This window comes from Oncorhynchus nerka, linkage group LG15 (genome assembly GCF_034236695.1).
Source record: "Oncorhynchus nerka isolate Pitt River linkage group LG15, Oner_Uvic_2.0, whole genome shotgun sequence".
Classification (NCBI taxonomy): Eukaryota; Metazoa; Chordata; class Actinopteri; order Salmoniformes; family Salmonidae; genus Oncorhynchus; species Oncorhynchus nerka.
This window is the reverse complement of record NC_088410.1, coordinates 101,483,551-101,506,061: the sequence shown is the minus strand read 5'-3', so window position 1 is coordinate 101,506,061 and position 22,511 is coordinate 101,483,551. Positions and strand designations below refer to the sequence as shown.

General features: G+C 46.9%; 1 protein-coding gene across 1 annotated transcript in view; it reads right to left on the bottom strand.

Moving 5' to 3' along the window:
• The window catches only part of LOC115127006 (transcription cofactor vestigial-like protein 4), a 116,895-nt gene extending 94,998 nt beyond the window's left edge, over window positions 1–21,897 (bottom strand). The window contains exons 1-2 of the mRNA XM_065002101.1: window positions 21,692–21,897; window positions 20,613–20,689 (exon numbers count right to left, since the gene is read on the bottom strand). Coding sequence (XP_064858173.1) covers window positions 20,613–20,676 — 64 coding nt within the window. The 5' untranslated portion in view covers window positions 20,677–20,689; window positions 21,692–21,897. The remainder of the gene's footprint in view (window positions 1–20,612; window positions 20,690–21,691) is intronic.
• Window positions 21,898–22,511: the final 614 nt, after the last annotated feature.

Here is a 22,511-nt window from a genome sequence, read left to right as displayed (position 1 = left end):
AATATATATTTTACTGCCTCCCTTGCACAGGCGTCATGTACACTCACTGGTCTCTTTTAATGTTGACTAAAAATGTGAAAGTGTATTTCAGATTATAGACTGACTCCAAATTCTAAAGTACACTACAAGGAGTATAATGACGCCAAGATGTCTGTATTTTTGTTTTTGTTTTAAACTGCCTTAAATGATGCTTGCATTGTGATTTAACAACAACAAACAAAGTTTAATACAAATGTAAAACATGTCAAACATTCCTCCCAATGAAGTTTCTATGGGAGAATTGCCAGGACACATCCGAGATACCCCCAAAAATGTGGGTCATGCTGCCGTTGAATCGCCCAAACTGAGCGGTATCAGACAGACAAGACATACAAGCAGACCTGGGTTCCAGTGCACATACTGGTACTTAAAAGTTCACATGTATATGAATCCAGGTCTGCAGGCAGACTGGCAGGTAGATGGTGGAACGTGCCATTCACGTCAGAGTTGTGATATACTGCAATGACAGAGGGATACCAAGCCAGAGCAGGACTACGGTCAATAGGTAAAAGTTGAGGTACAATATATTTTATATATTGAACAAAAAATATAAAACGCAATAATGTCAAAGATTTTACTGAGCTACAATTCATAAAAGGAAATCAGTCAATTGAAATGAATTAATTTGGCCCTAATCTATATATTTCACATGACTGGGCAGGGGTGCAGCCATGCGTGGGCCTGGCTCCGACTGGGAAGCCAGGCCAAGACAGAAACAGCAAAGGAGAAATTAAACATGGGACGATGTTGCATTTGTATTTTTGCTCAGTATAGAAATCTAATGAACAGAGCTGAAGTGATTCCTTATTCTACATACCAGAGAGGCATGTTTTGTCTTTATAATATATTTGTAACTGAAGGTTGACTGGTTAGGACACTTCCACACAGGAAAGAGGTTGCTGTGTGTTGTGTTACACCAGGGAAACAATAAACAGAAAACCTCCCCTTAGTCTTAGACAGGAAAGAATAACATCGGACTTCCTTGGAAACAGATGTGTTCTTTCCCTGACAACACTACAGCCCTCCATCTTATATAGCCAGAAGTGACAACACTGTTTAGGCTATAGTCACAGAGCAGCTGGAATAACTAGAGTGTTGTACGTTGGGGGATTCCAGCACACATACAACAACCTCAATGTAAACGCTGATCATACAAAAGAAAACACAGGAACTTGTATTGTGCCCATGGGTTTACTTATAGGGAATAGTGACAGTATCCTGACTGATCCAGCTACTGCAGTGTAGCATAACAGGGTAGCAATGTAGAATAACAGTATAGCTTGGTATAGCAGTAGCATAGTATAGCAGTATAACAGTATAGCATAGTATAGCAGTATAACAGTATAGCATAGTGTAGCAGTATAGCATAGTGTAGCAGTATAACAGTATAGCATAGTGTAGCAGTAGCATAGTATAGCAGTATAACAGTATAGCATAGTATAGCAGTATAACAGTATAGCATAGTATAGCAGTATAACAGTATAGCATAGTATAGCAGTAGCATAGTATAGCAGTATAACAGTATAGCATAGTATAGCAGTATAACAGTATAGCATAGTGTAGCAGTATAGCATAGTGTAGCAGTATAACAGTATAGCATAGTGTAGCAGTAGCATAGTATAGCAGTATAACAGTATAGCTTGGTATAGCAGTATAACAGTATAGCTTGGTATAGCAGTAGCATAGTATAGCAGTATAACAGTATAGCATAGTATAGCAGTAGCATAGTATAGCAGTATAACAGTATAGCATAGTATAGCAGTAGCATAGTATAGCAGTATAACAGTATAGCATAGTATAGCAGTATAACAGTATAGCATAGTGTAGCAGTATAGCATAGTGTAGCAGTATAACAGTATAGCATAGTGTAGCAGTATAGCATAGTCTAGCAGTATAGCATAGTATAGCAGTAGCATAGTATAGCAGTATAACAGTATAGCATAGTATAGCAGTATAACAGTATAGCATAGTGTAGCAGTATAACAGTATAGCATAGTATAGCAGTAGCATAGTATAGCAGTATAACAGTATAGCATAGTATAGCAGTAGCATAGTATAGCAGTATAACAGTATAGCATAGTATAGCAGTAGCATAGTATAGCAGTATAACAGTATAGCATAGTATAGCAGTATAGTGTAGTGTAGCAGTATAGCATAGTGTAGCAGTATAGCATAGTGTAGCAGTATAGTGTAGTGTAGCAGTATAGCGTAGTGTAGCAGTATAGCATAGTGTAGCAGTATAGCAGTATAGCATAGTGTAGCAGTATAGCATAGTGTAGCAGCATAGCATAGTGTAGCAGTATAACAGTATAGCATAGTATAGCAGTATAGCATAGTGTAGCAGTATAGCATAGTGTAGCAGTATAGCATAGTGTAGCAGTATAGCATAGTGTAGCAGTATAGCATAGTGTAGCAGTATAGCATAGTGTAGCAGTATAACAGTATAGCATAGTATAGCAGTATAACAGTATAGCATAGTATAGCAGTAGCATAGTATAGCAGTATAACAGTATAGCATAGTATAGCAGTATAGTATAGTGTAGTGTAGCAGTATAGCATAGTATAGCAGTATAGTGTAGTGTAGCAGTATAGCATAGTGTAGCAGTATAGCATAGTGTAGCAGTATAGCATAGTGTAGCAGCATAGCATAGTGTAGCAGCAGAGCATAGTGTAGCAGTATAGCATAGTGTAGCAGTGTAGCAGTATAGCATAGTGTAGCAGTATAGCATAGTGTAGCAGTATAGCATAGTGTAGCAGTATAGCAGTGTAGCAGTATAGCATAGTGTAGCAGTATAGCATAGTGTAGCAGTATAGCATAGTGTAGCAGTATAGCATAGTGTAGCAGTATAGCAGTATAGCAGTATAGCATAGTGTAGCAGTATAGCATAGTGTAGCAGCATAGCATAGTGTCGCAGTATAGCATAGTGTAGCAGCATAGTGTAGCAGTATAGCAGTATAGCATAGTGTAGCAGTATAGCAGTATAGCATAGTGTAGCAGTATAGCATAGTGTAGCAGTATAGCATAGTGTAGCAGTATAGCATAGTGTAGCAGTATAGCATAGTGTAGCAGTATAGCATAGTGTAGCAGTATAGCATATTGTAGCAGTATAGCATATTGTAGCAGTATAGCACAGTACAGCACTTGTTTAGTTGTTCAGCGTAGTATAGTGTAATGTAGCTCAGCCAGGGAGACTCTCCCTCTCAAATGTTGCTGCAAGCCAGAACATTCCAAGTGTCATAAATGCAAACAAGTGGGAGGATCTTCCAGTGTCTTCCTTGGTTGTTGGGCCGTGGGGCCGAGTCTATTGTGGAACAGGTTGTCTGTATTGTGTTGGGACAGAGAGGCTACACACAACATCAACAGCAAGTGGCAACAGCCCTGGGAAAAAAATAAAACCCCAGCAGGGGCCATGAGAAGACCAGTGGTGCCTTCACCACCACCAATACAGGAGACATGAGAAGACCAGAGTGGTGCCTTCACCACCACCAATACAGGAGACATGAGAAGACCAGAGTGGTGCCCTCACCACCACCAATACAGGAGACATGAGAAGACCAGAGTGGTGCCCTCACCACCACCAATACAGGAGACATGAGAAGACCAGAGTGGTGCCTTCACCACCACCAATACAGGAGACATGAGAAGACCAGAGTGGTGCCCTCACCACCATCAATACAGGAGACATGAGAAGACCAGAGTGGTGCCCTCACCACCATCAATACAGGGGACATGAGAAGACCAGTGGTGCCCTCACCACCATCAATACAGGAGACATGAGAAGACCAGAGTGGTGCCCTCACCACCATCAATACAGGGGACATGAGAAGACCAGTGGTGCCCTCACCACCATCAATACAGGGGACATGAGAAGACCAGAGTGGTGCCTTCACCACCATCAATACAGGAGACATGAGAAGACCAGAGTGGTGCCCTCACCACCACCAATACAGGAGACATGAGAAGACCAGAGTGGTGCCTTCACCACCACCAATACAGGAGACATGAGAAGACCAGAGTGGTGCCCTCACCACCACCAATACAGGAGACATGAGAAGACCAGAGTGGTGCCCTCACCACCACCAATACAGGGGGGACATGAGAAGACCAGAGTGGTGCCCTCACCACCACCAATACAGGAGACATGAGAAGACCAGAGTGGTGCCCTCACCACCACCAATACAGGAGACATGAGAAGACCAGCAGAACCTCTCACAAGGAGAGAGAGGCTCGCTCTCCAACCAAGGTGTACGAACCCGAGGAGACAACTGAAATAAGTAGGAGACATTCAGCAACTCTTGGGAGGACCATGAAATCAAATAAAAAGCGTATTTATTGTTTAAAATTTAAAACCAACACCTTAAGGCCTTTTTGGCCTTTATTTTGTATTTATTTTGGAAGGCCAGAATAGTGGCTCACCGATACACTACCATGCTCAGTTGACATGTTAGAGAGAACAGCATGGTAAGGAAGAGAGAACGGCATGGTAAAGCAGAGAGAACGGCATGGTAAAGCAGAGAGAACGGCATGGTAAAGCAGAGAGACCGGCATGGTAAAGCAGAGAGAAAAGCATGGTAAAGCAGAGAGAACGGCATGGTAAAGCAGAGAACAGCATGGTAAAGCAGAGAGACCGGCATGGTAAAGCAGAGAGAACGGCATGGTAAAGCAGAGAGAACGGCATGGTAAAGCAGAGAACGGCATGGTAAAGCAGAGAGAACGGCATGGTAAAGCAGAGAGAACGGCATGGTAAAGCAGAGAGAACGGCATGGTAAAGCAGAGAACAGCATGGTAAAGCAGAGAGACCGGCATGGTAAAGCAGAGAGAAAAGCATGGTAAAGCAGAGAGACCAGCATGGTAAAGCAGAGAGAAAAGCATGGTAAAGCAGAGAGACCAGCATGGTAAAGCAGAGAGACCAGCATGGTAAAGCAGAGAGACCAGCATGGTAAAGCAGAGAACAGCATGGTAAAGCAGAGAACAGCATGGTAAAGGAGAGAACAGCATGGTAAGGCAGAGAACAGCATGGTAAGGCAGAGAGAACAGCATGGTAAAGCAGAGAACGGCATGGTAAAGCAGAGAATGGCATGGTAAGGCAGAGAAACGGCATGGTAAAGAGAACGATGGTAACAGAGAGAACATGGTAAGGCAGAGAGAACAGCATGGTAAGGCAGAGACCAGCATGGTAAGGCAGAGAGAACAGCATGGTAAAGCAGAGAGAACGGCATGGTAAAGCAGAGAGAACAGCATGGTAAGGCAGAGAGACCAGCATGGTAAAGCAGAGAGACCAGCATGGTAAAGCAGAGAGACCAGCATGGTAAAGCAGAGAGACCAGCATGGTAAAGCAGAGAGAACAGCATGGTAAAGCAGAGAGAACAGCATGGTAAAGCAGAGAACAGCATGGTAAGACAGAGAACAGCATGGTAAGGCAGAGAGAACAGCATGGTAAAGCAGATGGTAAAGCAGAGCGAACGGCATGGTAAAGCAGAGAGAACGGCATGGTAAAGCATGGTAAAGCAGAGAGAACAGCATGGTAAAGCAGAGAGAACGGCATGGTAAAGCAGAGAGAACAGCATGGTAAAGCAGAGAAAACAGCATGGTAAAGCAGAGAGAACAGCATGGTAAGGCAGAGAACAGCATGGTAAAGCAGAGAGAACAGCATGGTAAAGCAGAGAGAACAGCATGGTAAAGCAGAGAGAACAGCATGGTAAAGGCAGAGAGAACAGCATGGTAAAGCAGAGAGAACAGCATGGTAAAGCAGAGAGAACAGCATGGTAAAGCAGAGAGAACAGCATGGTAAAGAAGAGAGAACAGCATGGTAAAGAAGAGAGAACAGCATGGTAAGGCAGAGAACAGCATGGTAAGGCAGAGAGAACAGCATGGTAAAGCAGATGGTAAAGCAGAGAGAACAGCATGGTAAAGCAGATGGTAAAGCAGAGAGAACAGCATGGTAAAGCAGATGGTAAAGCAGAGAGAACAGCATGGTAAAGCAGAGAGAACAGCATGGTAAAGCAGATGGTAAAGCAGAGAGAACAGCATGGTAAAGCAGAGAGAAGGGCATGGTAAAGCAGAGAGAACGGCATGGTAAAGCAGAGAGACCGGCATGGTAAAGCAGAGAGACCGGCATGGTAAAGCAGAGAGACCGGCATGGTAAAGCAGAGAGACCGGCATGGTAAAGCAGAGAGACCGGCATGGTAAAGCAGAGAGAACGGCATGGTAAAGCAGAGAGACCGGCATGGTAAAGCAGAGAGACCGGCATGGTAAAGCAGAGAGACCAGCATGGTAAAGCAGAGAGAACAGCATGGTAAAGCAGAGAGAACAGCATGGTAAAGCAGAGAGAACAGCATGGTAAAGCAGAGAGAACAGCATGGTAAGGCAGAGAGACCAGCATAGTAAAGCAGACACTCAACACGGGATGGGAAACGAGCTACATGATGCCAGGCCTGATCTGACAGATTAAAACACTTACCACTGAAGACAATGGTACCTATTCACAAAGAATCTGGGTAGTAGTGCTGACCTAGGATCAGGTCCCACCCTGTCTAATTCATTATAATCTATAGCACCATTAGTGCTGACCTAGGATCAGGTCCCACCCTGTCTAATTCATTATAATCTATAGCACCAGTAGCAGTAGTGCTGACCTAGGATCAGGTCCCACCGTGTCTAATTCATTATAATCTATAGCACAATTAGTGCTGACCTAGGATCAGGTCCCACCCTGTCTAATTCATTATAATCTATAGCACCTGTAGCAGTAGTGCTGACCTAGGATCAGGTCCCACCCTGTCTAATTCATTATAATCTATAGCACCAGTAGCAGTAGTGCTGACCTAGGATCAGGTCCCACCCTGTCTAATTCATTATAATCTATAGCACCAGTAGCAGTAGTGCTGACCTAGGATCAGGTCCCACCCTGTCTAATTCATTATAATCTATAGCACCAGTAGTGCTGACCTAGGATCAGGTCCCACCCTGTCTAATTCATTATAATCTATAGCACCAGTAGCAGTAGTGCTGACCTAGGATCAGGTCCCACCCTGTCTAATTCATTATAATCTATAGCACCAGTAGTGCTGACCTAGGATCAGGTCCCACCCTGTCTTATTCATTATAATCTATAGCACCAGTAGTGCTGACCTAGGATCAGGTCCCACCCTGTCTAATTCATTATAATCTATAGCACCCGTAGCAGTAGTGCTGACCTAGGATCAGGTCCCACCCTGTCTAATTCATTATAATCTATAGCACCATTAGTGCTGACCTAGGATCAGGTCCCACCCTGTCTAATTCATTATAATCTATAGCACCAGTAGCAGTAGTGCTGACCTAGGATCAGGTCCCACCCTGTCTAATTCATTATAATCTATAGCACCAGTAGTGCTGACCTAGGATCAGGTCCCACCCTGTCTTATTCATTATAATCTATAGCACCAGTAGTGCTGACCTAGGATCAGGTCCCACCCTGTCTAATTCATTATAATCTATAGCACCAGTAGCAGTAGTGCTGACCTAGGATCAGGTCTCACCCTGTCTTATTCATTATAATCTATAGCACCAGTAGCAGTAGTGCTGACCTAGGATCAGGTCCCACCCTGTCTAATTCATTATAATCTATAGCACCAGTAGTGCTGACCTAGGATCAGGTCCCACCCTGTCTAATTCATTATAATCTATAGCACCAGTAGCAGTAGTGCTGACCTAGGATCAGGTCCCACCCTGTCTAATTCATTATAATCTATAGCACCAGTAGCAGTACTCCAATAGTCTTTGTGAATAGCCTTCCATGGACTCCAATCTCTACACCCAGAACAACTAGCAAGTTGCAACTAGCAAGAGAACACTGCACACTGCCTACAAAATGAGGTGGAAACTGAGCTGTACTTCCTAATCTCCTGCCCAATGTATGGCCCTATTAGACAGACATATTTCCTTCAGATTACACAAGATATCTAAAATTGTGAATTCTTTATGTAATAATTATAGTTTGATAATCTCCCATAGCTATTGGGTGAAATACCACAGTGTGACATCACAGAAGCAAGATGTGCGACCTGTTGCCACAACAAAAAGCACAACCCATATTTATGTTTATTTATTTTCCCTTTTCTACTTTAACTATTTGCACATCGTTACAATAATGTACATATACGACATTTGAAATGTCTTTAATCTTTTGGAACTTTTGTGAGTGTAATGTTTACTGTTAAGCCAATATTTACTGAATTATCTAGTTCACTTGCTTTGGCAATGTTAAAATATGTTTCCCATGCCAATAAAGCCCTTAAAATGTCACTGAAAACACAGACCAACTCCCCTACAGAGGTTAATAAAATTAAATCGAAAAGAAACAACTCTTCTCTCAGCAGCTAAATTATAACACTTTTGAAAAGAAAGAACAGCATATTTTCCCTGCTGGGATTGTGTTGAGCTACAGCCCGTCTCTACTCCTCACTCAGTCTAGCCAGACTGCCCGTCTCTACTCCTCACTCAGTCTAGCCAGACTGCCCGTCTCTACTCCTCACTCAGTCTAGCCAGACTGCCCGTCTCTACTCCTCACTCAGTCTAGCCAGACTGCCCGTCTCTACTCCTCACTCAGTCTAGCCAGACTGCCCGTCTCTACTCCTCACTCAGTCTAGCCAGACTGCCAGTCTCTACTCCTCACTCAGTCTAGCCAGACTGCCCGTCTCTACTCCTCACTCAGTCTAGCCAGACTGCCCGTCTCTACTCCTCACTCAGTCTAGCCAGACTGCCCGTCTCTCTACTCACTCAGTCTCACTCAGTCTAGCCAGACTGCCCGTCTCTACTCCTCACTCAGTCTAGCCAGACTGCCCGTCTCTACTCCTCACTCAGTCTAGCCAGACTGCCCGTCTCTACTCCTCACTCAGTCTAGCCAGACTGCCCGTCTCTACTCCTAGCCAGACTCACTCAGTCTAGCCAGACTGCCCGTCTCTACTCCTCACTCAGTCTAGCCAGACTGCCCGTCTCTACTCCTCACTCAGTCTAGCCAGACTGCCCGTCTCTACTCCTCACTCAGTCTAGCCAGACTGCCCGTCTCTACTCCTCACTCAGTCTAGCCAGACTGCCCGTCTCTACTCCTCACTCAGTCTAGCCAGACTGCCCGTCTCTACTCCTCACTCAGTCTAGCCAGACTGCCCGTCTCTACTCCTCACTCAGTCTAGCCAGACTGCCCGTCTCTACTCCTCACTCAGTCTAGCCAGACTGCCCGTCTCTACCCTCACTCAGTCTAGCCAGACTGCCCGTCTCTACTCCTCACTCAGTCTAGCCAGACTGCCCGTCTCTACTCCTCACTCAGTCTAGCCAGACTGCCCGTCTCTACTCCCGTCTCACTCAGTCTAGCCAGACTGCCCGTCTCTACTCCTCACTCAGTCTAGCCAGACTGCCCGTCTCTACTCCTCACTCAGTCTAGCCAGACTGCCCGTCTCTACTCCTCACTCAGTCTAGCCAGACTGCCCGTCTCTACTCCTCACTCAGTCTAGCCAGACTGCCCGTCTCTACTCCTCACTCAGTCTAGCCAGACTGCCCGTCTCTACTCCTCACTCAGTCTAGCCAGACTGCATGTCTCTACTCCTCACTCAGTCTAGCCAGACTGCCCGTCTCTACTCCTCACTCAGTCTAGCCAGACTGCATGTCTCTACTCCTCACTCAGTCTAGCCAGACTGCATGTCTCTACTCCTCACTCAGTCTAGCCAGACTGCCCGTCTCTACTCTCACTCAGTCTAGCCAGACTGCCCGTCTCTACTCCTCACTCAGTCTAGCCAGACTGCATGTCTCTACTCCTCACTCAGTCTAGCCAGACTGCATGTCTCTAATCCTCACTCAGTCTAGCCAGACTGCCCGTCTCTACTCCTCACTCAGTCTAGCCAGACTGCCCGTCTCTACTCCTCACTCAGTCTAGCCAGACTGCATGTCTCTACTCCTCACTCAGTCTAGCCAGACTGCCCGTCTCTACTCCTCACTCAGTCTAGCCAGACTGCCCGTCTCTACTCCTCACTCAGTCTAGCCAGACTGCCCGTCTCTACTCCTCACTCAGTCTAGCCAGACTGCATGTCTCTACTCCTCACTCAGTCTAGCCAGATTGCCCGTCCCTACTCCTCACTCAGTCTAGCCAGACTGCCCGTCTCTACTCCTCACTCAGTCTAGCCAGACTGCCCGTCTCGACTCCTCACTCAGTCTAGCCAGACTACATGACCATACTTTTAACTCAGTCTAGCCAGACTACATGACCATACTTTTAACTCAGTCTAGCCAGACTACATGACCATACTTTTAACTCAGTCTAGCCAGACTACATGACCATACTTTTAACTCAGTCTAGCCAGACTACATGACCATACTTTTAACTCAGTCTAGCCAGACTACATGACCATACTTTTAACTCAGTCTAGCCAGACTACATGACCATACTTTTAACTCAGTCTAGCCAGACTACATGACCATACTTTTAACTCAGTCTAGCCAGACTACATGACCATACTTTTAACTCAGTCTAGCCAGACTACATGACCATACTTTTAACTCAGTCTAGCCAGACTACATGTCTCTACTCCTCACTCAGTCTAGCCAGACTACATGACCATACTTTTAACTCAGTCTAGCCAGACTACATGACCATACTTTTAACTCAGTCTAGCCAGACTACATGACCATACTTTTAACTCAGTCTAGCCAGACTACCCGTCTCTACTCCTCACTCAGTCTAGCCAGACTACATGTCTCTACTCCTCACTCAGTCTAGCCAGACTACATGTTTCTACTCCTCACTCAGTCTAGCCAGACTGCCCGTCTCTACTCCTCACTCAGTCTAGCCAGACTACATGTTTCTACTCCTCACTCAGTCTAGCCAGACTGCCCGTCTCTACTCCTCACTCAGTCTAGCCAGACTACATGTTTCTACTCCTCACTCAGTCTAGCCAGACTACACGTCTCTACTCCTCACTCAGTCTAGCCAGACTACATGTTTCTAATCCTCACTCAGTCTAGCCAGACTGCCCGTCTCTACTCCTCACTCAGTCTAGCCAGACTACATGTTTCTACTCCTCACTCAGTCTAGCCAGACTGCCCGTCTCTACTCCTCACTCAGTCTAGCCAGACTGCCCGTCTCTACTCCTCACTCAGTCTAGCCAGACTACACGTCTCTACTCCTCACTCAGTCTAGCCAGACTACATGACCATACTTTTAACTCAGTCTAGCCAGACTACATGACCATACTTTTAACTCAGTCTAGCCAGACTACATGACCATACTTTTAACTCAGTCTAGCCAGACTACATGACCATACTTTTAACTCAGTCTAGCCAGACTACATGACCATACTTTTAACTCAGTCTAGCCAGACTACATGACCATACTTTTAACTCAGTCTAGCCAGACTACATGACCATACTTTTAACTCAGTCTAGCCAGACTACATGACCATACTTTTAACTCAGTCTAGCCAGACTACATGACCATACTTTTAACTCAGTCTAGCCAGACTACATGTCTCTACTCCTCACTCAGTCTAGCCAGACTACATGACCATACTTTTAACTCAGTCTAGCCAGACTACATGACCATACTTTTAACTCAGTCTAGCCAGACTACATGACCATACTTTTAACTCAGTCTAGCCAGACTACCCGTCTCTACTCCTCACTCAGTCTAGCCAGACTACATGTCTCTACTCCTCACTCAGTCTAGCCAGACTGCCCGTCTCTACTCCTCACTCAGTCTAGCCAGACTACATGTTTCTACTCCTCACTCAGTCTAGCCAGACTACCCGTCTCTACTCCTCACTCAGTCTAGCCAGACTGCCCGTCTCTACTCCTCACTCAGTCTAGCCAGACTGCAGGTCTCTACTCCTCACTCAGTCTAGCCAGACCACATGTCTCTACTCCTCACTCAGTCTAGCCAGACTACATGTTTCTACTCCTCACTCAGTCTAGCCAGACTACATGTCTCTACTCCTCACTCAGTCTAGCCAGACTACCCGTCTCTACTCCTCACTCAGTCTAGCCAGACTGCAGGTCTCTACTCCTCACTCAGTCTAGCCAGACTGCAGGTCTCTACTCCTCACTCAGTCTAGCCAGACTACATGTTTCTACTCCTCACTCAGTCTAGCCAGACTGCATGTCTCTACTCCTCACTCAGTCTAGCCAGACTACAGGTCTCTACTCCTCACTCAGTCTAGCCAGACTACATGTCTCTACTCCTCACTCAGTCTAGCCAGACTGCATGTCTCTACTCCTCACTCAGTCTAGCCAGACTACAGGTCTCTACTCCTCACTCAGTCTAGCCAGACTACAGGTCTCTACTCCTCACTCAGTCTAGCCAGACTACATGTCTCTACTCCTCACTCAGTCTAGCCAGACTACCCGTCTCTACTCCTCACTCAGTCTAGCCAGACTGCCCGTCTCTACTCCTCACTCAGTCTAGCCAGACTACATGTCTCTACTCCTCACTCAGTCTAGCCAGACTACCCGTCTCTACTCCTCACTCAGTCTAGCCAGACTACATGTCTCTACTCCTCACTCAGTCTAGCCAGACTGCCCATGTCTCTACTCCTCACTCAGTCTAGCCAGACTGCCCGTCTCTACTCCTCACTCAGTCTAGCCAGACTGCCCGTCTCTACTCCTCACTCAGTCTAGCCAGACTGCCCGTCTCTACTCCTCACTCAGTCTAGCCAGACTGCCCGTCTCTACTCCTCACTCAGTCTAGCCAGACTGCCCGTCTCTACTCCTCACTCAGTCTAGCCAGACTGCATGTCTCTACTCCTCACTCAGTCTAGCCAGACTGCATGTCTCTACTCCTCACTCAGTCTAGCCAGACTGCCCGTCTCTACTCCTAACTCAGTCTAGCCAGACTGCCCGTCTCTACTCCTCACTCAGTCTAGCCAGACTGCCCGTCTCTACTCCTCACTCAGTCTAGCCAGACTGCCCGTCTCTACTCCTCACTCAGTCTAGCCAGACTGCCCGTCTCTACTCCTCACTCAGTCTAGCCAGACTGCCCGTCTCTACTCCTCACTCAGTCTAGCCAGACTGCCCGTCTCTACTCCTCACTCAGTCTAGCCAGACTGCATGTCTCTACTCCTCACTCAGTCTAGCCAGACTGCATGTCTCTACTCCTCACTCAGTCTAGCCAGACTGCCCGTCTCTACTCCTCACTCAGTCTAGCCAGACTGCATGTCTCTACTCCTCACTCAGTCTAGCCAGACTGCATGTCTCTACTCCTCACTCAGTCTAGCCAGACTGCCCGTCTCTACTCCTCACTCAGTCTAGCCAGACTGCATGTCTCTACTCCTCACTCAGTCTAGCCAGACTGCCCGTCTCTACTCCTCACTCAGTCTAGCCAGACTGCCCGTCTCTACTCCTCACTCAGTCTAGCCAGACTGCATGTCTCTAATCCTCACTCAGTCTAGCCAGACTGCCCGTCTCTACTCCTCACTCAGTCTAGCCAGACTGCATGTCTCTACTCCTCACTCAGTCTAGCCAGACTGCATGTCTCTACTCCTCACTCAGTCTAGCCAGACTGCATGTCTCTAATCCTCACTCAGTCTAGCCAGACTGCCCGTCTCTACTCCTCACTCAGTCTAGCCAGACTGCCCGTCTCTACTCCTCACTCAGTCTAGCCAGACTGCATGTCTCTACTCCTCACTCAGTCTAGCCAGACTGCCCGTCTCTACTCCTCACTCAGTCTAGCCAGACTGCATGTCTCTACTCCTCACTCAGTCTAGCCAGACTGCCCGTCTCTACTCCTCACTCAGTCTAGCCAGACTACATGTTTCTACTCCTCACTCAGTCTAGCCAGACTGCATGTCTCTAATCCTCACTCAGTCTAGCCAGACTGCCCGTTTCTACTCCTCACTCAGTCTAGCCAGACTGCCGTCTCTACTCCTCACTCAGTCTAGCCAGACTGCATGACCATACTTTTCACTCAGTCTAGCCAGACTACATGACCATACTTTTCACTCAGTCTAGCCAGACTACATGTTTCATACTTTTAACTCAGTCTAGCCAGACTACATGACCATACTTTTAACTCAGTCTAGCCAGACTACATGACCTACTTTTTTAACTCAGTCTAGCCAGACTACATGACCATACTTTTAACTCAGTCTAGCCAGACTACATGACCATACTTTTAACTCAGTCTAGCCAGACTACATGACCATACTTTTAACTCAGTCTAGCCAGACTACATGACCATACTTTTAACTCAGTCTAGCCAGACTACATGACCATACTTTTAACTCAGTCTAGCCAGACTACATGACCATACTTTTAACTCAGTCTAGCCAGACTACATGACCATACTTTTAACTCAGTCTAGCCAGACTACATGTCTCTACTCCTCACTCAGTCTAGCCAGACTACATGACCATACTTTTAACTCAGTCTAGCCAGACTACATGACCTACTTTTAACTCAGTCTAGCCAGACTACATGACCATCACTTTCTAAGACTCAGTCTAGCCAGCCAGACTGCCCGTCTCTACTCCTCACTCAGTCTAGCCAGACTGCAGGTCTCTACTCCTCACTCAGTCTAGCCAGACTACATGTCTCTACTCCTCACTCAGTCTAGCCAGACTACATGTTTCTACTCCTCACTCAGTCTAGCCAGACTACATGTCTCTACTCCTCACTCAGTCTAGCCAGACTGCCCGTCTCTACTCCTCACTCAGTCTAGCCAGACTGCAGGTCTCTACTCCTCACTCAGTCTAGCCAGACTGCATGTCTCTACTCCTCACTCAGTCTAGCCAGACTACATGTTTCTACTCCTCACTCAGTCTAGCCAGACTACATGTCTCTACTCCTCACTCAGTCTAGCCAGACTACCCGTCTCTACTCCTCACTCAGTCTAGCCAGACTGCAGGTCTCTACTCCTCACTCAGTCTAGCCAGACTGCAGGTCTCTACTCCTCACTCAGTCTAGCCAGACTACATGTTTCTACTCCTCACTCAGTCTAGCCAGACTGCATGTCTCTACTCCTCACTCAGTCTAGCCAGACTACAGGTCTCTACTCCTCACTCAGTCTAGCCAGACTACATGTCTCTACTCCTCACTCAGTCTAGCCAGACTGCATGTCTCTACTCCTCACTCAGTCTAGCCAGACTACAGGTCTCTACTCCTCACTCAGTCTAGCCAGACTACATGTCTCTACTCCTCACTCAGTCTAGCCAGACTACATGTCTCTACTCCTCACTCAGTCTAGCCAGACTACCCGTCATGTCTCTACTCCTCACTCAGTCTAGCCAGACTACAGGTCTCTACTCCTCACTCAGTCTAGCCAGACTACATGTCTCTACTCCTCACTCAGTCTAGCCAGACTACATGTCTCTACTCCTCACTCAGTCTAGCCAGACTGCCCGTCTCTACTCCTCACTCAGTCTAGCCAGACTACATGTCTCTACTCCTCACTCAGTCTAGCCAGACTACCCGTCTCTACTCCTCACTCAGTCTAGCCAGACTACATGTCTCTACTCCTCACTCAGTCTAGCCAGACTACATGTCTCTACTCCTCACTCAGTCTAGCCAGACTACCCGTCTCTACTCCTCACTCAGTCTAGCCAGACTGCCCGTCTCTACTCCTCACTCAGTCTAGCCAGACTACATGTCTCTACTCCTCACTCAGTCTAGCCAGACTACAGGTCTCTACTCCTCACTCAGTCTAGCCAGACTACAGGTCTCTACTCCTCACTCAGTCTAGCCAGACTACATGTCTCTACTCCTCACTCAGTCTAGCCAGACTACATGTCTCTACTCCTCACTCAGTCTAGCCAGACTACAGGTCTCTACTCCTCACTCAGTCTAGCCAGACTACATGTCTCTACTCCTCACTCAGTCTAGCCAGACTACATGTCTCTACTCCTCACTCAGTCTAGCCAGACTACATGTCTCTACTCCTCACTCAGTCTAGCCAGACTACATGTCTCTACTCCTCACTCAGTCTAGCCAGACTACAGGTCTCTACTCCTCACTCAGTCTAGCCAGACTACATGTCTCTACTCCTCACTCAGTCTAGCCAGACTACATGTCTCTACTCCTCACTCAGTCTAGCCAGACTACATGTCTCTACTCCTCACTCAGTCTAGCCAGACTACATGTCTCTACTCCTCACTCAGTCTAGCCAGACTACATGTCTCTACTCCTCACTCAGTCTAGCCAGACTACATGTCTCTACTCCTCACTCAGTCTAGCCAGACTACATGTCTCTACTCCTCACTCAGTCTAGCCAGACTACATGTCTCTACTCCTCACTCAGTCTAGCCAGACTACATGTCTCTACTCCTCACTCAGTCTAGCCAGACTACATGTCTCTACTCCTCACTCAGTCTAGCCAGACTACATGTCTCTACTCCTCACTCAGTCTAGCCAGACTACATGTCTCTACTCCTCACTCAGTCTAGCCAGACTACATGTCTCTACTCCTCACTCAGTCTAGCCAGACTACATGTCTCTACTCCTCACTCAGTCTAGCCAGACTACATGTCTCTACTCCTCACTCAGTCTAGCCAGACTACATGTCTCTACTCCTCACTCAGTCTAGCCAGACTACATGTCTCTACTCCTCACTCAGTCTAGCCAGACTACATGTCTCTACTCCTCACTCAGTCTAGCCAGACTACATGTCTCTACTCCTCACTCAGTCTAGCCAGACTACATGTCTCTACTCCTCACTCAGTCTAGCCAGACTACATGTCTCTACTCCTCACTCAGTCTAGCCAGACTACATGTCTCTACTCCTCACTCAGTCTAGCCAGACTACATGTCTCTACTCCTCACTCAGTCTAGCCAGACTACATGTCTCTACTCCTCACTCAGTCTAGCCAGACTACATGTCTCTACTCCTCACTCAGTCTAGCCAGACTACATGTCTCTACTCCTCACTCAGTCTAGCCAGACTACATGTCTCTACTCCTCACTCAGTCTAGCCAGACTACATGTCTCTACTCCTCACTCAGTCTAGCCAGACTACATGTCTCTACTCCTCACTCAGTCTAGCCAGACTACATGTCTCTACTCCTCACTCAGTCTAGCCAGACTACATGTCTCTACTCCTCACTCAGTCTAGCCAGACTACATGTCTCTACTCCTCACTCAGTCTAGCCAGACTACATGTCTCTACTCCTCACTCAGTCTAGCCAGACTACATGTCTCTACTCCTCACTCAGTCTAGCCAGACTACATGTCTCTACTCCTCACTCAGTCTAGCCAGACTACATGTCTCTACTCCTCACTCAGTCTAGCCAGACTACATGTCTCTACTCCTCACTCAGTCTAGCCAGACTACATGTCTCTACTCCTCACTCAGTCTAGCCAGACTACATGTCTCTACTCCTCACTCAGTCTAGCCAGACTACATGTCTCTACTCCTCACTCAGTCTAGCCAGACTACATGTCTCTACTCCTCACTCAGTCTAGCCAGACTACATGTCTCTACTCCTCACTCAGTCTAGCCAGACTACATGTCTCTACTCCTCACTCAGTCTAGCCAGACTACATGTCTCTACTCCTCACTCAGTCTAGCCAGACTACATGTCTCTACTCCTCACTCAGTCTAGCCAGACTACATGTCTCTACTCCTCACTCAGTCTAGCCAGACTACATGTCTCTACTCCTCACTCAGTCTAGCCAGACTACATGTCTCTACTCCTCACTCAGTCTAGCCAGACTACATGTCTCTACTCCTCACTCAGTCTAGCCAGACTACATGTCTCTACTCCTCACTCAGTCTAGCCAGACTACATGTCTCTACTCCTCACTCAGTCTAGCCAGACTACATGTCTCTACTCCTCACTCAGTCTAGCCAGACTACAGGTCTCTACTCCTCACTCAGTCTAGCCAGACTACATGTCTCTACTCCTCACTCAGTCTAGCCAGACTACATGTCTCTACTCCTCACTCAGTCTAGCCAGACTACATGTCTCTACTCCTCACTCAGTCTAGCCAGACTACATGTCTCTACTCCTCACTCAGTCTAGCCAGACTACAGGTCTCTACTCCTCACTCAGTCTAGCCAGACTACAGGTCTCTACTCCTCACTCAGTCTAGCCAGACTACATGTCTCTACTCCTCACTCAGTCTAGCCAGACTACATGTCTCTACTCCTCACTCAGTCTAGCCAGACTACAGGTCTCTACTCCTCACTCAGTCTAGCCAGACTACAGGTCTCTACTCCTCACTCAGTCTAGCCAGACTACATGTCTCTACTCCTCACTCAGTCTAGCCAGACTACATGTCTCTACTCCTCACTCAGTCTAGCCAGACTACATGTCTCTACTCCTCACTCAGTCTAGCCAGACTACATGTCTCTACTCCTCACTCAGTCTAGCCAGACTACATGTCTCTACTCCTCACTCAGTCTAGCCAGACTACATGTCTCTACTCCTCACTCAGTCTAGCCAGACTACATGTCTCTACTCCTCACTCAGTCTAGCCAGACTACAGGTCTCTACTCCTCACTCAGTCTAGCCAGACTACAGGTCTCTACTCCTCACTCACTAGCCAGACTACATGTCTCTACTCCTCACTCAGTCTAGCCAGACTACATGTCTCTACTCCTCACTCAGTCTAGCCAGACTACAGGTCTCTACTCCTCACTCAGTCTAGCCAGACTACATGTCTCTACTCCTCACTCAGTCTAGCCAGACTACATGTCTCTACTCCTCACTCAGTCTAGCCAGACTACATGTCTCTACTCCTCACTCAGTCTAGCCAGACTACATGTCTCTACTCCTCACTCAGTCTAGCCAGACTACAGGTCTCTACTCCTCACTCAGTCTAGCCAGACTACAGGTCTCTACTCCTCACTCAGTCTAGCCAGACTACAGGTCTCTACTCCTCACTCAGTCTAGCCAGACTACATGTCTCTACTCCTCACTCAGTCTAGCCAGACTACAGGTCTCTACTCCTCACTCAGTCTAGCCAGACTACAGGTCTCTACTCCTCACTCAGTCTAGCCAGACTACATGTCTCTACTCCTCACTCAGTCTAGCCAGACTACAGGTCTCTACTCCTCACTCAGTCTAGCCAGACTACATGTCTCTACTCCTCACTCAGTCTAGCCAGACTACAGGTCTCTACTCCTCACTCAGTCTAGCCAGACTACAGGTCTCTACTCCTCACTCAGTCTAGCCAGACTACATGTCTCTACTCCTCACTCAGTCTAGCCAGACTACAGGTCTCTACTCCTCACTCAGTCTAGCCAGACTACAGGTCTCTACTCCTCACTCAGTCTAGCCAGACTACAGGTCTCTACTCCTCACTCAGTCTAGCCAGACTACATGTCTCTACTCCTCACTCAGTCTAGCCAGACTACAGGTCTCTACTCCTCACTCAGTCTAGCCAGACTACATGTCTCTACTCCTCACTCAGTCTAGCCAGACTACAGGTCTCTACTCCTCACTCAGTCTAGCCAGACTACAGGTCTCTACTCAGTCTCACTCAGTCTAGCCAGACTACATGTCTCTACTCCTCACTCAGTCTAGCCAGACTACATGTCTCTACTCCTCACTCAGTCTAGCCAGACTACAGGTCTCTACTCCTCACTCAGTCTAGCCAGACTACATGTCTCTACTCCTCACTCAGTCTAGCCAGACTACATGTCTCTACTCCTCACTCAGTCTAGCCAGACTACAGGTCTCTACTCCTCACTCAGTCTAGCCAGACTACAGGTCTCTACTCCTCACTCAGTCTAGCCAGACTACATGTCTCTACTCCTCACTCAGTCTAGCCAGACTACATGTCTCTACTCCTCACTCAGTCTAGCCAGACTACATGTCTCTACTCCTCACTCAGTCTAGCCAGACTACAGGTCTCTACTCCTCACTCAGTCTAGCCAGACTACATGTCTCTACTCCTCACTCAGTCTAGCCAGACTACAGGTCTCTACTCCTCACTCAGTCTAGCCAGACTACATGTCTCTACTCCTCACTCAGTCTAGCCAGACTACATGTCTCTACTCCTCACTCAGTCTAGCCAGACTACATGTCTCTACTCCTCACTCAGTCTAGCCAGACTACCCTAACCCTACCTACAGACTACAGGCCCGCTGAGAAGGATTTGCTGCTGCTAAATATTAGAAGGGATTTTCAACCAGACAGAATTAAAGCTTGATTATGTGTTGAGACAGCCATGAGGAGTGACTGTAGGCCCAAGGGATAGGGTTGAAGGGAAGGGATAATGCCAGGGTATGGATAAGGCCAGGGTATGGCAGGATAAGGGTAGGGGTAAAGCCAGGGTATGGATAAGGCCAGGGTTGGGCAAAGGTAGGAGAAGTGTATGGCTAGGGTAGGGCCAAGGTAGGCTAGGGGTAACGGGTAGGGCCGGGACAATACCATAATTGCGGATTTCATTAGTATCGGGCAAGGAAACCAAAACAGGAAGCGGATTTAACTTCTTTAGGAAAACAGCCCATATGTTGTCAACAAGATAATCACATTTATGTATTTTCCAAGCAAGAGCGAGGGCGTCAGGGCCAGGGCGTCAGGGCCAGGTGACGCCAGGGCGTCAGGGCCAGGGCGTCAGGGCCAGGGAGTCAGGGCCAGGGAGTCAGGGCCAGGGAGTCAGGGCAACTTACGTTTCTCATCATCCGCATACACTAACGACGCAGCTCTTGACAGAACATCCAAGGGCCTTTCCATTCTTCACAACAACCTGAAGAAGAAAGATCAGATTGATTTAGAATACAGCAATTTTCTATCTATATTAAGGACTATAAAGAAATCTGACTGCATGCTTATTCAATTTTTGAGCTCTACCCTTAGACTTGGCAGTGACGTAGTGTCCCCCGTAAGTGACAGAACACTGAGCCAATCCCGGCACAACTTGAGAACATTACCAACCCCTAAGCTCTGTATTTTCTACTGGCTGCCCCACCACCACAAAAGGCACTGAGCTCGGCTGAAACACTTGCATTTTGGAGATGCCTTACTCATGAAAGGAAAATAGACCATGTTTGCATGTGGCTTTATCATTAACGCAATTATTTTGTCTTTTTTTCACATTGTTTGCAAACTGATGTGTAACACGTATTAATGCCAAAATAACATGCAAAACAGGCAACACAAAAAAAAACGAAAAAGGTGAACAAAAGTGGGGCTCTACCTTCCCTGAATGAGGGGTCACTACTGAGTAGGACTAAAGGTAAGCGGTTTCAGAATTGACCTTTTTTTTACTAGAATTGAGTGATGGTGAAATAATGTTGTTGCTATCGAAACTGAACTCGGACCAGATCAGAGAACGGAGCTCCTCAACTACCCGGGAAGAAGACCACAGTAGGCGCTAAAGGAAGTTCAAGTCTATCATAGGAATGGAGTTATTTCCATGGAACTAATAATGAACACAGGAGGGAAGATTTTAGATCTGTGGCAATACTTTATAGGCTACATAAAGCGTAATACTTATTTTTGCAGTTTCTTTAACTTATATTTAGTTATACAAACAAGTAATGGTACTGTGTATTCGCCCATATCAGGAAATCATTAGTCACAATTCATTTAACGTCGGAAAACGTTTGTTTTACAACTGAAAGTAGATCTGGGCAACGTAATCCAAATCCCAACAACTGCTACGCAACACAAGAATGCATGCAATGTTGCTACAACGTTTCCCCGTCACAGCGAGTAGGATCGTAGCCAGTCGCTACAGTGTACATACCACCTTCCTTACTGCGCCACTTTGGAAATCTTCGCCAATTATATTCGCGCCGATAACAATTCTGAAGAATAATCCTGGTGCAATTTCAACCCACAGGAAGCGAAACGACACAACTGAATTGTTTCGTGTCCGATGCCAGTGAGAAACAATGCCTTGGTAATGGTTGAACACACTTGGGAAGTTCGTTGTTAAACGGAGGGTGAAGAATGATAGAATTGTCTTCCTAGCAGGTGGTGAAAGTGGAGACTTCTCATTGGTCGTGCGCCACGAAATGATATCAGCATAAATGATGAGCGCTACATTGCATCACATCCTCTGCAGGTAGAGTGAGGTCAGAGAAAAGTGGGACGTCATATACAGTTTAATCCTGATGCGTTTGTTTATTACGCCGACAGGTGAACACTATTGGGAGTTTGAGCGGTAAGGAAATGCAACTGAATGTAGACGAAAGTCGAGGAGGAGTGAAGTCAGAGATGAGGCAACAGCCGAAAGTCGGACACTAATGTCGTTTTTCCGACATGAAAAGGCTCAGATCGGAATTATGGTTTCAAAAAACAAATAAAACAACACCTCGTGGCACAGCGCCTCTCCTCCATGTGACCTACTGGTTGTGTGTATGTACTGACACGTGTAACTGATAGATGCACACATACATACACACACTACATGTTACTGTTTTTAAACGTGTGTACATTGTGAAGTATTTAGTCTGTAATGTATTGTTTTATTATGTGTCAGACCCCCAGTAAGACAAGCTGTCTCCATTGTCGTCGGCTAACGGGGACCCTAATGAATCTAATCAACCGTTACCATGGTGGTG